At 42.7% G+C, this 14,309-nt stretch overlaps 1 protein-coding gene across 2 annotated transcripts in view; it reads left to right on the top strand.

The window, feature by feature from the left end:
* Positions 1-14,309, top strand: part of AGO2 (argonaute RISC catalytic component 2) — a 74,739-nt gene that overhangs the window by 23,519 nt on the left and 36,911 nt on the right. For both annotated transcript variants that reach the window (XM_026646729.2, XM_026646723.2), the window contains 5 exons: positions 6,030-6,166; positions 6,323-6,457; positions 11,036-11,123; positions 13,712-13,859; positions 14,042-14,161. In XM_026646729.2, the coding sequence (XP_026502514.1) occupies positions 6,030-6,166; positions 6,323-6,457; positions 11,036-11,123; positions 13,712-13,859; positions 14,042-14,161 (628 nt within the window). The remainder of the gene's footprint in view (positions 1-6,029; positions 6,167-6,322; positions 6,458-11,035; positions 11,124-13,711; positions 13,860-14,041; positions 14,162-14,309) is intronic.

Raw genomic sequence — 14,309 nt, 5'->3', positions numbered from 1 at the left:
ATAAGAATTAATGTAAATGAGGGGGGTTAGGTTCCAGGGAATTTTTTTTCACCAGACAAAAGACTATCCATCCCATCCATCCATCCACAGAGTATAAGTTTTAAACAAACAATTTAATACTGGTACACAGTGATGATGATTGTGATGCTTGGTTGAGGTGGAGGAGTCAGAGGGTGGGATATTTCCCAGGGAATGCCTTACTGCTAAATGATGAACTAGCAATTGGCTGAGCCCTCAAGGATTAACACTCACACTCTACAAGGCAGCAGGAATGGAGGGAGGGGGGACAGCATCGCAGACAGAGACACACACCGTGTGTGTGTGTGTGTGTGTGAGAGAGAGAGAGATGCGCATTTCCCCTTTAAGTACACTGCCTTGTTAATTAGATCAGCTTGCTGAGATTGCAGCTGCTGCCAGCAAGCTCCCTTGGTCCTGAGCCCTGTCGTGTGTGTCCCCTGCTCTGTGGAAGATGGGGTAAGCGGGGTGCAAGGGGAAGGGGGACACCCTGACATTAGCCCCTCTCTTCCTCCCCTCCTCCCCTATCCACCCCCCCCACACAGCAAGCAGGAGTCTCGGGGAGCAGCTCCAAGGCAGAGGGCAGGAGCAGCACTTGGCAGTGAGGGGAGGGACAGCTGCAATTGTTAGCCTGCTGGGCAGCTGCTGCACAGGGAACTTAGGGGAGCGGGGAGCTGATGGGGGGCTGCCGGTCCACCCTGGTTCCAAGCCCCCACCAGCTAGCTGCAACGGGCTGCTCTTCTGCAAGCAGTGGACAAAGCAGGCGTCTCCAAATGACATTAGAAGGGAGCATTGCGCATCTTTAAATGAGCATGTTCCCTAATTGATCAGCAACATAACAAGGAAACAACGTTAACCGGGATGACTTTAAGTGAGGAGTTACTGTAAAATCATCAGGGGGGAAGGGGAGGATTTAAAATAAAAAAGGAGGGAAGGGGTCAGAAAAGGTACCAAGGCAGAGATAGAAAACAAGATCACACTGCTCTGTTGAGCCTTGCTGATCCACAGGTATAAGGAATCCCCAGGTCCAGTGAAGCAGTTTTCTTGGAGTTAGGATTTCAAAGGTGGATATGCTTCCTGTGCACTGGAATCATGGGGTGGGGAGGGGTAGATGATGCAAAGCAGGTTGTCCATGTGCTTGTCAACTGCAGCAGCCAGAGCCCATAGCAGCTTCCTGGGTTTGGATGTAGGGTCAGGAGAGTCAAAATTCAGGCAGAGATGAGAGCCTGCTCCCCAGTTTGCTCCCACTGCCGGTGAAACTGTGGAAGTCCAAGGAAATAAAACTAAAGGGAAGGGAGGAGAGGAAGTGGTGGATTTGCCGTTTGTTGTTAGTCTGAGAAGTGACTTCCCACATTGCAGTGACTAATCTGATAAAGTTGTTTTAATGCATCCTGTCTGTATCTTCTAGAAAAGTCTTTTGCTGTAGTGCGCTTGGATATCTTTCAGCTTCTTCTGCTGTCATAAAATGAAGCATCTTGCCTTCCTCTTTAATTTTGAAAATATTAGAGAAGGAAATGAAGTTGTCCACACCTACCCTTTGGCAAGGGCTCTTGACCTATTGGTTTTAGCCCTCTTTTCTACAATGTCTTGGTATAATCCAGGAAAATCATCAGTCTGTGTTGTTTCTGTGTTAGATTTTTAAGTTCAGGGGCTTTTCTAAGAATGAGTTCCTTAATATTGTATTTTTAAAATCTTAAAGTTATGGCCAGAGGGTTTGCTGTAAGGGAGTAATGGACTCTCTCAATATCTAAGTTCTGTTCAGCGGGCAGAGGTAAAAGTGCTGTCAGCATGGTGGATAAAATTCAACAGTCCTGCCTTTTTCCAGCCCGTATCTGGGAGACCCACATCTGTCACGTTATCAGAGGGGTAGCTGTGTTAGTCTGGATCTGTAAAAAGCAACAGAGTCTCCTGTGGCAACACAGACAACCTGCCAACCTTAAGCATATTCTCATCAGCAACCACACACCGCACCATAACAACTCTAACTCAGGAACCAATCCATGTAACAAACCTCGATGCCAACTCTGCCCACATATCTACACCAGCAACTCCATCACAGGACCTAACCAGATCAGCTACATCATCACCGGTTCATTCACCTGCACGTCCACCAATGTTATATATGCCATCATGTGCCAGCAATGCCCCTCTGCTATGTACATTGGCCAAACTGGACAGTCACTACATAAAAGGATAAATGGACACAAGTCAGATATCAGGAATGGCAATATACAAAAACCTGTAGGAGAACACTTCAACCTCCCAGGCCACACAATAGCAGATGTAAAGATAGCCATCTTACAGCAAAAAAACTTCAGGACCAGACTCCAAAGAGAAACTGCTGAGCTTCAGTTCATTTGCAAATTTGACACCATCAGATCAGGATTAAACAAAGACTGTGAATGGCTAGCCCAACTACAAAAGCAGTTTCTCCTCCCTTGGTGTTCACACCTCAGCTGCTAGCAGAGGACCTCATCCTCCCTGATTGAACTAACCTCGTTATCTCCAGACTGATTCTTGCCTGCATATTTATACCTGCCTCTGGAAATTTCCATTACATGCGTCTGACGAAGTGGGTATTCACCCACGAAAGCTTATGCTCCAATACGTCTGTTAGTCTTAAAGGTGCCACAGGACTCTGTTGCATCTCTCACATTGTTTCTCCTTGATCTTCTCTCGAGATTATTAACCTTCTCCTGAAGTGCTTTAATAGTTCTTTCCAGTTAGTCTGCAGTTATATTCATAGTAATCAATGTGTCTTCTAGTGAGGCGATTCTGTTCTCAGCTTCCTCTAGTTTAGGTGCCAAGCCTTGTAAATAGCTTGAAATATACTACTCATATTTTTGATCTCAATTATATTCAGATATTTTTCTCAAGAATGACTGTTCACTTGCGATGTATGTTAGCCAGTCCGTAATTTTGTCTAGTCTCAGAGGGGCAGCCTGTCCCTGGTCAGGCTGAAAGAGGGTTGTCTGACAACTTCTGCTTTTCAGGATTTTGTGGAGAGTCTGGAGATGGAGCAGCATCCACAAGGGTATTAAATTGAAAGACAAGAGTTGTAAAATAATATCTGATAAAAATTAGATGGGGGGGGGGGGGGGGGGTGGTTAAATTGCTGATTGTTTGGATTGTAGGAGGGAGGGAAAGGAGCTGTGAAGCTATGGAGCTATCATCCCCCTAATGGCTCCTGACAGTCAATCAGATATAGATTTAAAAACCTCCTGAAGATCCTATTTTGATATTGGAATATAACAGTATGAACATACGCAGGCAGGAATTTGACACTGTCCATCTCTTAATGCTAAGAACACGTGTTCCTCTCCCTCTGCCCTGTCAAAGAAGTGGAAGATGAATGTAATTGTGAACGCTATAATGTACAGATAAATATTAGCAAGGCAAAGGTGTACAGTGATTAAGACAATGTTATTTTACCTGGCATGCATTTTTTTCAAAATAGGATTCGGAATCAGGAATTCCCAAGATATAACCTACGTTCTGGCACTGACTATCTTTATGACTTTGGCCAAGTCATTTAATCTCTTTGCCTCAATTGCCCCAACTGTAAATATGGAAATAATATCTCTGAGAAGTTGAGAATTTAATTAAATCTCTGTAAATCATGTGATAATCGGAGTCCAGACACCCTGAACGGAGGACGGGGGTTTGAACCCCAAAGAATAAGCAGTTGTATCAACTGATTGTATACAGTGTTATTGTGCTATCAAAACATGTTGAGTAAGGTCTTTTATGACAGCTTGAATGTTCTAAACTTAATAATTATGTGATTTCTATACAAGCTATGGTTATGATATTATGTAGTTGTATGTGTATAGAGAACTGTGCTCATAAACTTCAGCTTCACTTTACAGCATAGGCACCGACTCCATGAGTGTTTCGGGGCAGCCAAGCTCCCCTCCCCACCTCACCTCCACCTCCGCCCCGAGCGTGCCGCGTCCCCGCTCCTCCGCCTACCTCCCAGCGCTTGCTGCCGCAAAACAGCTGTTCTGCAGCGTAACAAGATCTGGGAGGGAGGGGGGAGGAGCGGGGATGCGGCGCACTCAGGGGAAGAGGCAGGGCCGGGGCAGGGATTTGGGGAAGGAGTCGGAATAGGGGTGGAGTTGGGGCGGGGACTTTGGGGAAGAGGGTGGCATCAGAGCGGGGCCAGGGGCAGAGGGACAACAGGACAGTGAACAATCAGACAGGGAGAGGCACCTCCCAAGCCAAGTGTTTACACAAAACCAGACTTGGGTTGTACAATGGATTGCTACCTAAGAAAAGACAAAGATGGGCTGTTAAAGGTAATGGAAGCACATTGGGGAAATTCCCAGTTGTCTCACTTTAAATATCTATGGTGATTGAAGGGGGAAAAAACTGCAAATCCTTTGAAATGGAAGGGTTTTCAAGTGAAAGGCATCCAGAAATTGAGCAACAGCCTCTGGGCAGAAACCTGCCAAGGTAATGGTGAATCCCCGCTATAGTTAGGGATAGGCAGGAAAACTGTTCAAAGGCAATAGGTAACTTGTATTAGAAAAGGGATTTTATCTAATATGGAAGAGTAAAGCCTGAGGTTGCATCTGTCTTTATTTATTGTGTAACGTATATATTAGCTCTCCCTTACTATTTCATCTTTGTGTCTATGGTTTTTCTGTTAAATAAACCTTTTGATTATTTTCACATGAAGCAGGTGTCTGTTGTGCAACCTTTGGGGAGTGTGTGTGTGCCAAAGTGAACTGATAACTGGGTGGGGACAGGTTTTACTCCTGAAGAGGTGATGAACCAGAGGGGAACAATCCAAGTGTCTGGTATTTAAGAACTTGGGGAGGATGGATTTGGGGAGAGTTAAGACTGGAAGGGATGTTGGTATCACCCTGCAAGGAGTAACTAGGCTGGTGAGAACCAGGGTGAGACATTGTGCTTGTGAATTTGATACTGGTGTCAAGGATCTTAGCCATAGCAGCACAGCCTGAAGGCGTTCCACCAGTCAAAGCAAGCAGTGATAGAATCCCTTACTGGTCTGGGTGATCCCCAAAATGTCACAGATACTTTATATGTTAAAAGTGCAAGTATCATTGCCAAATCCTGACATTAAGGGAAAAAACTCACTTTTGTTATTGTCACAACACACAAAATCCCCTCCCTTGAATAATTACATTCATACCCCTTTTCATAGGATAATGGAGAAGATTAACCTGATTTTTGTTAGACTCTGATTTTGTGTTGCACTTAGATACCAACCTGATAGACACCTTAAAAATATCTCAGATGGACCTCACTCAGACAAAGCTTCCATTGATTTCATTGGAAGCTTTTCTAGAGCAAGGACTTCAAGATTTAACCCATTACAACATATGCTGGTGATATTCTTGTTTTTCATATACAGATATTGAAAATAATAACATAAGTAAGTTTGAAATAGATTAATAGTAACTAATATACTTTTCTGTTTGTTTGAAAACTGTGGCTTTAAATTAAAAATACATATTTATTTTAGAAAGGAAACAAACTGATAAATCCATCGTTTCTCTTTTGTGGTGGTCATGCGTTTATACTATAAAAATAATTATTATTTAGAAAATATTAACTGGGGTTAATTGTTATACTGCAAGATTTAAATAATTGTTTAGGTTTTTCCCCTTACTGAATTGTGGCTGCACTGGCATACTGAACTATGTTTAAGTTCTTTTGCTTGTATTTTCAGGCAGGTCAACAGTTATCAGTATAACATATAAAATGTGAAGAATAGCAAATCTCTTTAAATGATTCACTGAAAGTTAAAAGATACATAGACTTGGTCTCCTGACAGTGTAAATAGTTTGTGTTTTTTGAATATAAACACACACACACACACACACACACACACACACACACACACACTTATAAACTTGAAGCATTGAAAGGAATGTAAATGATTTTTGTATTTGTTGCAGCTTTATTACTATAGGTTTTTTTTCCTATTTTTATTTTAATTATAAGATCTGATTCAGTAGTTAATGGGTTTATTTTCTTGTTTGCAGGTATACTCCTGTTGGCCGGTCTTTTTTTACGGCATCTGAAGGCTGCTCAAACCCTTTGGGTGGTGGCAGAGAAGTTTGGTTTGGGTTCCATCAATCAGTTAGACCTTCACTCTGGAAAATGATGCTTAATATTGATGGTACGTACTGTGCTACTTCTCCATTTGTGTTCTGTCCTGTTCATTTGAAATGATTCAAGTTAATCCCATTTGTTGGACTTCTCAAGAACTTCTTCAGAGCTGTAAAGTCTCCAGTAATGTAATTAATTGCACAGGTGTGTTTCTCTTTGTCTGCAGTGTCTGCAACAGCATTTTATAAGGCACAGCCAGTAATTGAGTTTGTATGTGAAGTTTTGGATTTCAAGAGTATTGAAGAGCAACAGAAACCTCTCACAGATTCCCAAAGGGTAAAGTTTACCAAAGAAATAAAAGGTATGAATTACATAACTGGAGCAAAACTTCTTAATTCTTTGTGATGTGAACTTCCAAGTGCCAAGGTAAGTTTGGATGCCAGGGGGAGATTTATTTCGGATAGAAATTGACAGTGACATAGAATACTATATATATGCTTTTGAACAGAGATTGGATAACAAAAGTGTCTTATTCTAAGCAGAAACATCTTATAACTCAGGCCTTGTCTACACTACACAGTTTTGTTGGCAAAAGGCAGCTTTTGTCAACAAAACAGTGGAGGTGTACACACTACAATGCTCCTCCCGCTGACTAAACTCTCCTGCTTTGCTGACCAAATAAAACCACCTCAGAGGGAGGAGTAGAGCTTTTTGCGGCACAGTTAGATCAACAAAGTGTCAGTGTAGACACTGCGTTCGTTACTTTGCCATAACTGGTCTCCAGGAGGTATCCCACAGTGCCCACTGTAACTGCTCTGCTCACTGTTTTGAACTCCACTGCCCTGCATCCAGCTACATAGGCATTCACCTCTCCCCTTTCAAAGCCCCAGAAAGTTTTTTTGAAATTCCTTAGTGTGGAGAGCTACTGCCCAGCTGAGCATGCTGGCTCCTGGCAGCAAAAGCACTCCTGCCTTGACTACAGGAGGGGGGGTAGATCTTTGGTCTGTGGGGAGAGGAGGCTGTGGGAGAACTTGGAAGGAATCACAGAATCAAAACATTAACATGGAATCCTGCTCTCCCTGGCACAAGGAATACTGCGGCAGGCAGGCAAGGTGGGATACTGCTGGGAGAGGGTGGGGAAGAGACTCCTCCTGTGCAGTGCAGAGCCAGGGAGGGAGGCGGAGGCTGATGTTGGGGTGTCCCCTTCTCTTGCTGCTGTACCGATCTCCGCTGAGCTGGGGTGGTGGGGGGCAGGGGACACCAGCTGTCTGCCTCAGGATTGGTTGCTTCTGGCTGCTGTCTTAACTTAGAGACAGCGTGCTGACACAGTCACTCTCCCCCAACACACACTCTGTCTCTGTCTCTCTCTCTCTCTCACACACACACCCTGTCACACACTCCCCCTCTCCACCCCCCCCCACACACATAGTTCTGTGGCTTTCTTGTGTTAGTGTTCAGCAGTGTCAGTTTGGTCATATTACTGAGAGCTGCTTTAAGAAGTGATTTAAAATGTAACTTTTCGGGCACACACACCAATCATTATAAGGTTCATAGCACGGTGCAAACAAACAATGCCAGGCTCAGCACACTACAGCAACACATACTACTGTGGCTCAGTGTTAATATGTTCCTTCAAGCATCCCCCAGCTGAAGAGTCACCTACCATTGGGCTCCTCTTCTATAGCCTTCTGTTCATAACGCACAGCACAATACTGAACAGCAGTGCAGGATCCATGTTGACAGTGATGGCTGAGTGACAGGTTACCAGGGCAGTTGAAAAGCGGCTGGCAATCTAGTAGGATGCCGTTGGAACAATGGGATTGAGAAACCATCATGTGATACTGTACCTGCCCCATGAGCCATTGCAACCTCCCCAAAGCACCCTGTGGCCAGTTGCATAGTGGGATAGCTACTCACAGGGCACTGCTGTCTGTGTCAATGCAAGAGCCGCTAGTGTGGACATGCAACAGTGGGTTAATTACAGCAGTGACTATATGTCTGCGTAACTTGTGTCAATAAAACTCAGTAATGTAGACAAGACCTAAACCTGTGGCTACACTAGAGAATTTACAGCAGTGCCGCTGCATCAATGCAGCTCCACCACTGTAAGCTCTCTACTGTAGCTGCTCCAAACCGACAGGAGAGAGTTCTCCCGTCGGCTTAATTACTCCAGCCCCTACGAGCGGCGGTAGCTATATCAGCAGGAGAAGCCGACAGCACTGTCCACACCAACGCTTAAATTAGCATAAGTTATGTCCCTCGGGGGGGATGTAGCTAATTCACACCCCTGAGCAACATAACTTATTTCAACTTAAGCTATGGTGTAGCCATAGCCTAAAATATGTAACAAGACTTTAAGAATTGCAGCAGTCAGGTCTGTACTTCAGTCCTCAACCATCCTGTTTTTCCTCCTGCTGTAGGAGTGTGCGCCCAGATTTATTTTTAATATAATTTTAGTGAAGTCAATGAGAGCTTGTCTACAGACAGAGTTGCATGAATTTAGCTAAAATGTGTGGTTTTAAACTGATTTACTTAAAGCAGTGCAAAAGGCTTTATGGGCACTCTTCTTTTGGTTTAAACCAGGCTTATTTGGTTTAGCAAAAGTTAATTAGGAACAGATTAAAGCTACATTGAAATGAGTATCAACACAGGGGTTTACACCAGTTCAACTAAACTGATTGGACTAAACCAGTTTAATGCGATGCAAGTTTGTGTGTAAACTGCGCCTCATTGCCTTCAAGCTGGTTTGACTGGTATAAACGACCCTTTAGGTTCGTCTAAACTAGTAAAAATGGTCTAGTTTAGATAAGGGTTACACAGCCTGTTTTAGCTGATCCCAGCTGAACCTCATTGTTTTTACTAGTCTGGACAAATCCTTTGTGTGTCTTCGGTGGAAGTAGATAGGTTGGCAGTTAGTTCTGAGCAGCCAGATACCAGGGCAATAAGAAGAGCCCACCAAGGAGCTCTGTGTCTCCAGGAGACTTCAGTAATGAGCTACATTAATGTGCACTGCTTATCTGCATTGTGCCTCCCCGTACCATCCCCTCCGTTGCATCAGTTTCCTTGTATCCTCCTGCCCATCAAACCCCCATGATTGGAATAAAGAGCATTTGATTATCAAAACATTGACTTTTATTACACAAACATAAAGAACAGGAAAATAATTTAACCTCTGGCAAACGGTGTGATAAAATTGGGAGAAACTAGGTCATCTTGTCTGTGAAAGCACAGAAGGCTTGCCCATCAGAGGTCTTCAAATGGCTGCCTTTTGTTCTTAGTACCCTCTCCAGTGTTCATAGAATCATAGAATATCAGGGTTGGAAGCAGAACCAATCCTCAGGCAGATTTTTGCTCCAAATCCCTAAATGGTCCCCTCAAGGATTGAACTCACAACCAGTGTTGAGTGGAAGGGATACTGAACTCCTCCTCCTATCCCCCGCCTCCTAGAGTGTTTGGGGGAGGAGGATTGGGAACAGGGTGATGCTTGCTGGCAGTTCTGCAGGGGCTGCAAAGGGAATCTAGCTTCAAGTTAGGGTTTTTTTTTTTTGAAGCTCAACCAGATACTTCAACGTGTCTGGTCCGTCATAATCTGCCGTGTCTCATCCTGTGTGGCACGCTCTCCTGCTCGCTATGTCCAGTTTTTCAGACAATGAAATCCTCCAGGCTCTTAGCTCCATGTCAGCTATCCCAGAGGCATTCGTTAAACAGGTCATCATGTGTTCTCTTTTTCTGCCTTCTAATCTGCGAAAGCCTCTCCACATGTGTGGAGGATGTGCTGGAGGCCAAGCTTTCCACTGGAAGGCATGCCAAAGCACAGGTCAACCATTGTGAGTGCATACCCTGGGTCCTAGTGCAAGGTTGCTATTTAAAAAACACTCCCCTTATTGCATTCAAATGTTTGGGCTTTTACATTTCTTACTTCTAAATTTCCTGGATTTGTAATGCTGCTTCTTTAATTCTGGACAAACACAGGTTTATTCTGGTTTTTTGGTTTTGGATAACCTTCAGGATTCTTACCAAGCAGAACTTTTATGAATCTTTAACCAGTGTTATTTAGTAGTCACTAAGTATTTTAGTGCTGCAAGTTTGAATGATCCTGTTTAGTAACTGGTTAAGTGGGTTAATAATAGGGTGACCAGATGTCCCATTTTTAAAGGGCCAGTCCCCTTTTGGGGGACTTTTTCTTATATAAGCACCTATTACCTTCCACCTCCTGTCCCGGTTTTTCACAGTTGCTATCTTGTAACCCTAGTTAATAAATTGAGAAATATGTGGAAAAATGTTGATTACTTGAGTGAAATTATATGTAATATAGATTGAGGCACATATTAAATAATTTCCCTATGAGAACTAACACTTTTCCAACATCTCCATGAACACTGACAAGCCATTAAAATCCTTGAGGTAGCTGACATTTTACAGCTCCTTTCCTTAGAGAATCTGGTCTTCATGGTGTTTCATTAACAGTTGAACTGAAAATATATTTTGCTCCTTTACAGTAATTTTATTTCTATGTGTGAGAAATTAGAGAAAATGAATGGATGCTAATTCTAGAATTGCAGCGCAACAGTCAACCCATTTATAGCAACTGGTTTTGTACATTTTGTTAGCCAAGACACACCCCCAATCTCTACTAGCAAATGCTAGTATCTGTAAGTGGGGGAAACCTGTAAAAAGAAGAGAGGAAATTTAAAAGGACAACTGGCTGCATTACCCACCTTTTTTTTTTTTTTTTATTTAAGTTTTGAGAAGGATTTTAACTTGTGTTTATTGAGCATGCATAGTACAGTACTTGAATAGTCCAAAAAATAAAGAATTCCTAATTACTTATAAATTTTATAACAAGACTGTAATAGCAGAACAAAAGTAATCAAAGATTTAAATGATTGAAAATGGTTTTGAAGAAGTGAAGTAGTAATACATGTTTTCATATTGTTAGGTCTAAAGGTGGAGATAACACACTGTGGGCAAATGAAGAGAAAATACCGAGTGTGCAATGTCACCAGACGGCCAGCAAGTCACCAAACGTAAAATATGTTTGTTTTTTCTTTTGCTCATATAGTATTTTAAATTTGTGGATATCCAGTCCAGTTCTTCTCATGGAAAGCTATCAACCTGCCTTACTGACGTATACCAGCATAGGAAGCTGTCACAGTATAACGATACTTTCAGTTGTCACGTCTCAAGCACTGAAGAATAAACTATACTAAAAATAGACATCAAACTAATCTCTCCCTTTTCTATTTTTTAATTATATTTTTATTAATAAGATTAACTTTTGTGGTATCTCAGTTACCCTCTTCAATCTGGTCCCACCGGCTGTTCACATCTGAATTTTTTCTTTCCCCCCTTTTGGATTTCCCAACTTGTGCAGGAATAGAAAACCCATTGATGACATTGACCTTTTTAATAATTGGCTAGTAAGAAAGTGATACTCTTTTATGTAGGCTGAACGTTACCTCTGCAACATATGGGTCCGATTCTCTTTTCATTTACACTGGTATAATTACAGATGATTTACATACGTAAAAGTGAGAATTAGACTCCATTGTCTGTAACAGCCAAAAATTTTGCAAGCTGTTCTTCTAAACTTTGGTGTTTCTCATGGCACTGATATTTATCAATTTGCTCCTCTTTTATTTTTGGAATTCTTTATTTAAAAGTCTTGTGAGTAACTTCAAAATATGCATATATGTTGCAGCTATGTGGTATTAAAAGAAATGCAAAGAATAAGGCTGCAATCAGCATATTTTTTTACTATAAGACACCTGAACAATATCAACAGCTACTGGTAGTTAACTGTTCTGTGGTTGAGCTTCTTCCTATTTTTTCAGTGGTAATAAAATGTGATAAAGTAATATATATTGTGACAGACCCAGACCAGTGGGGTACAGGAGTCTGGTAGAGGGCAAATATACTGGTCACTGGATGAGTAGTTTTCTGTTCCCTGAGTGACCAGAGAAGGGGCTGCACTAGAGTAATCAGGAACCTGCTAGAACCACTTATGGCAGGCAGGCTAATTAGGACACCTGGAGCCAATTAAGAAGAAGCTGCTAGAATCAATTAAGGCAGGCTAATCAGGGCACCTGGGTTTTAAAAGGAGCTCACTTCAGTTTGTGGTGCGAGTGTGAGGAGCTGGGAGCAAGAGGCGCAAGGAGCTGAGAGTGAGAGGGCCTGCTGCTGGAGGACTGAGGAGCACAAGCGTTATCAGACACCAGGAGGAAGGTCCTGTGGTGAGAATAAGGAAGGTGTTTGGAGGAGGCCATGGGGAAGTAGCCCAGGGAGTTGTCGCTGTCATGCAGCTGTTACAGGAGGCACTATAGACAGCTGCAGTCCACAGGGCCCTGGGCTGGAACCCGGAGTAGAGGGCGGGCCCGGGTTCCCCCCAACCTCCCAATTGACCTGGACTGTGGGTTCTTCCAGAGGGGAAGGTCTCTGGGCTGTTCCCCAACCCACATGGTGAATCTCTGAGGCAAGAAAATCCGCCAATAAGCGAGGACCCACCAAGATAGAGGAGGAACTTTGTCACTATATATATATATATATATATATTTATATTAATATCTCAAATTAGTGAAGTAGAATTAAGTTGCATTTGGTACGTTTATATCTCAACACTAAAATGCCTATAATATTTTACTTCTGACAGACCCACACTTAAACTGTTCTTAGGAGATGTAGTTCAATTTCTTGGTGTTGGGCAGGTTACATGTGAAACATTTCACAGATGTGAGAGACTTATACCATTGTTGTCTTCTACGTATTTTGTTTAACAGTATATAGGTTTATGAAGAGCTGTTTATTCTGACTGACTTGCCATTAACGCCTCCAGTACTACATCTTATTGTAGATCCGTTATTTCCCATGGCATGGGAATGGAGATATACACCATTACAGTGATTGTCAGTCAGGGCATTCAGATGGCCATTTTCTGGATGTTTGCATTAGATCTTAAGGGATCCAGGCAATAAAAGCAATGCACTCTGTTTTTGTTCCAAGAAAAGGGGGATGAAGATTGTAGGTGTAGACCACTCCCTAAGATACGCCGCTTTTTATTATAGGTCAGCGGTTCTCAAACTGTGGGTCGGGACCCCAAAGTGGGTCCTGACCCCATTTTAATAGGGTCTCTGGGGCTGGCTTAGACTTGCTGGGGATCAGGGCGACTCAAGTTACAGGCCCCCTGGCTGGGACTGAAGCCCTTGGACTTTGGCTTTGACCCCTTCCCCACCCATGGCGGTGGGGCTCTTGCTTTGGCCTTGGTCCCCCCAAACCCGGGGCAGTGGGACTTGAGTGGGCTCAGGCTTCAGTCCCCCCTCCTGATGTCGTGTAGTAATTTTTGTTGTCAGAAGGGGGTCGCAGTGCAATGAAGTTTGAGAACCTCTGTTATAGGTGTTTAACTCTCTGTAGACCTCTCTCCTGAAAAGTGAAAATGTAGGAAGGCTCGCTCCACTCCATTACAGAGAATAAAGTATTGTTCTTTCTTTCTCTCGCTCTCTCTCTCGCACAATACACACATGCTTTCATGGGGTCTTTCATTGTGCTAAAATACATTAGGAGTAAGTTTAGGAAAGTATTGTTGGTAAAATGGTTGGTTTTCACATTTGGTTTCCTATAGATTCCCACTTCAGCAGGAGAGTGGACAAACAGTTGAATGCACTGTAGCTCAATATTTTAAGGACAGGCACAAGTTGGTTCTACGCTATCCTCATCTTCCATGTTTACAAGTTGGACAGGAGCAGAAACATACATACCTTCCTCTTGAGGCAAGTAAATTCATCAAAATACTGTATTCTTGGAAAGAAAAAAGAAAAAACCCACAAGCTAAAAGTGTTTAGGTTTTCTCTTACAGCTATCTTACTGCTTAGGGAATCATTGCATGAATAAATATAGAAAAGTATAACAGATATTCTGAATTTTTAACTTAATTTGTATGGGGTTACCTTAGGTGTGCAACATAGTGGCAGGACAGAGGTGTATAAAGAAGCTGACTGACAATCAAACTTCCACTATGATACGGGCAACTGCCAGATCAGCACCTGACCGTCAAGAAGAGATTAGCAAATTGGTGAGTGCTGTGTTTATCTGTGGAGGGAACAGAGGTAGAGCATGGAACAAAGCTTTTCTCTTGAAGTTAATGAGAACTACTATCTAGTGCTTATTACAGGTAATAAAAACAGTTTGTAATAAACTATAAAATACTTTCTCGTGTCGTC

This window comes from Terrapene carolina, unplaced genomic scaffold (assembly GCF_002925995.2).
Source record: "Terrapene carolina triunguis isolate 2854851 unplaced genomic scaffold, T_m_triunguis-2.0 Scaffold58, whole genome shotgun sequence".
NCBI classification, from domain to species: domain Eukaryota; kingdom Metazoa; phylum Chordata; order Testudines; family Emydidae; genus Terrapene; species Terrapene triunguis.
This window is presented reverse-complemented; position numbering and strand designations above follow the sequence as displayed.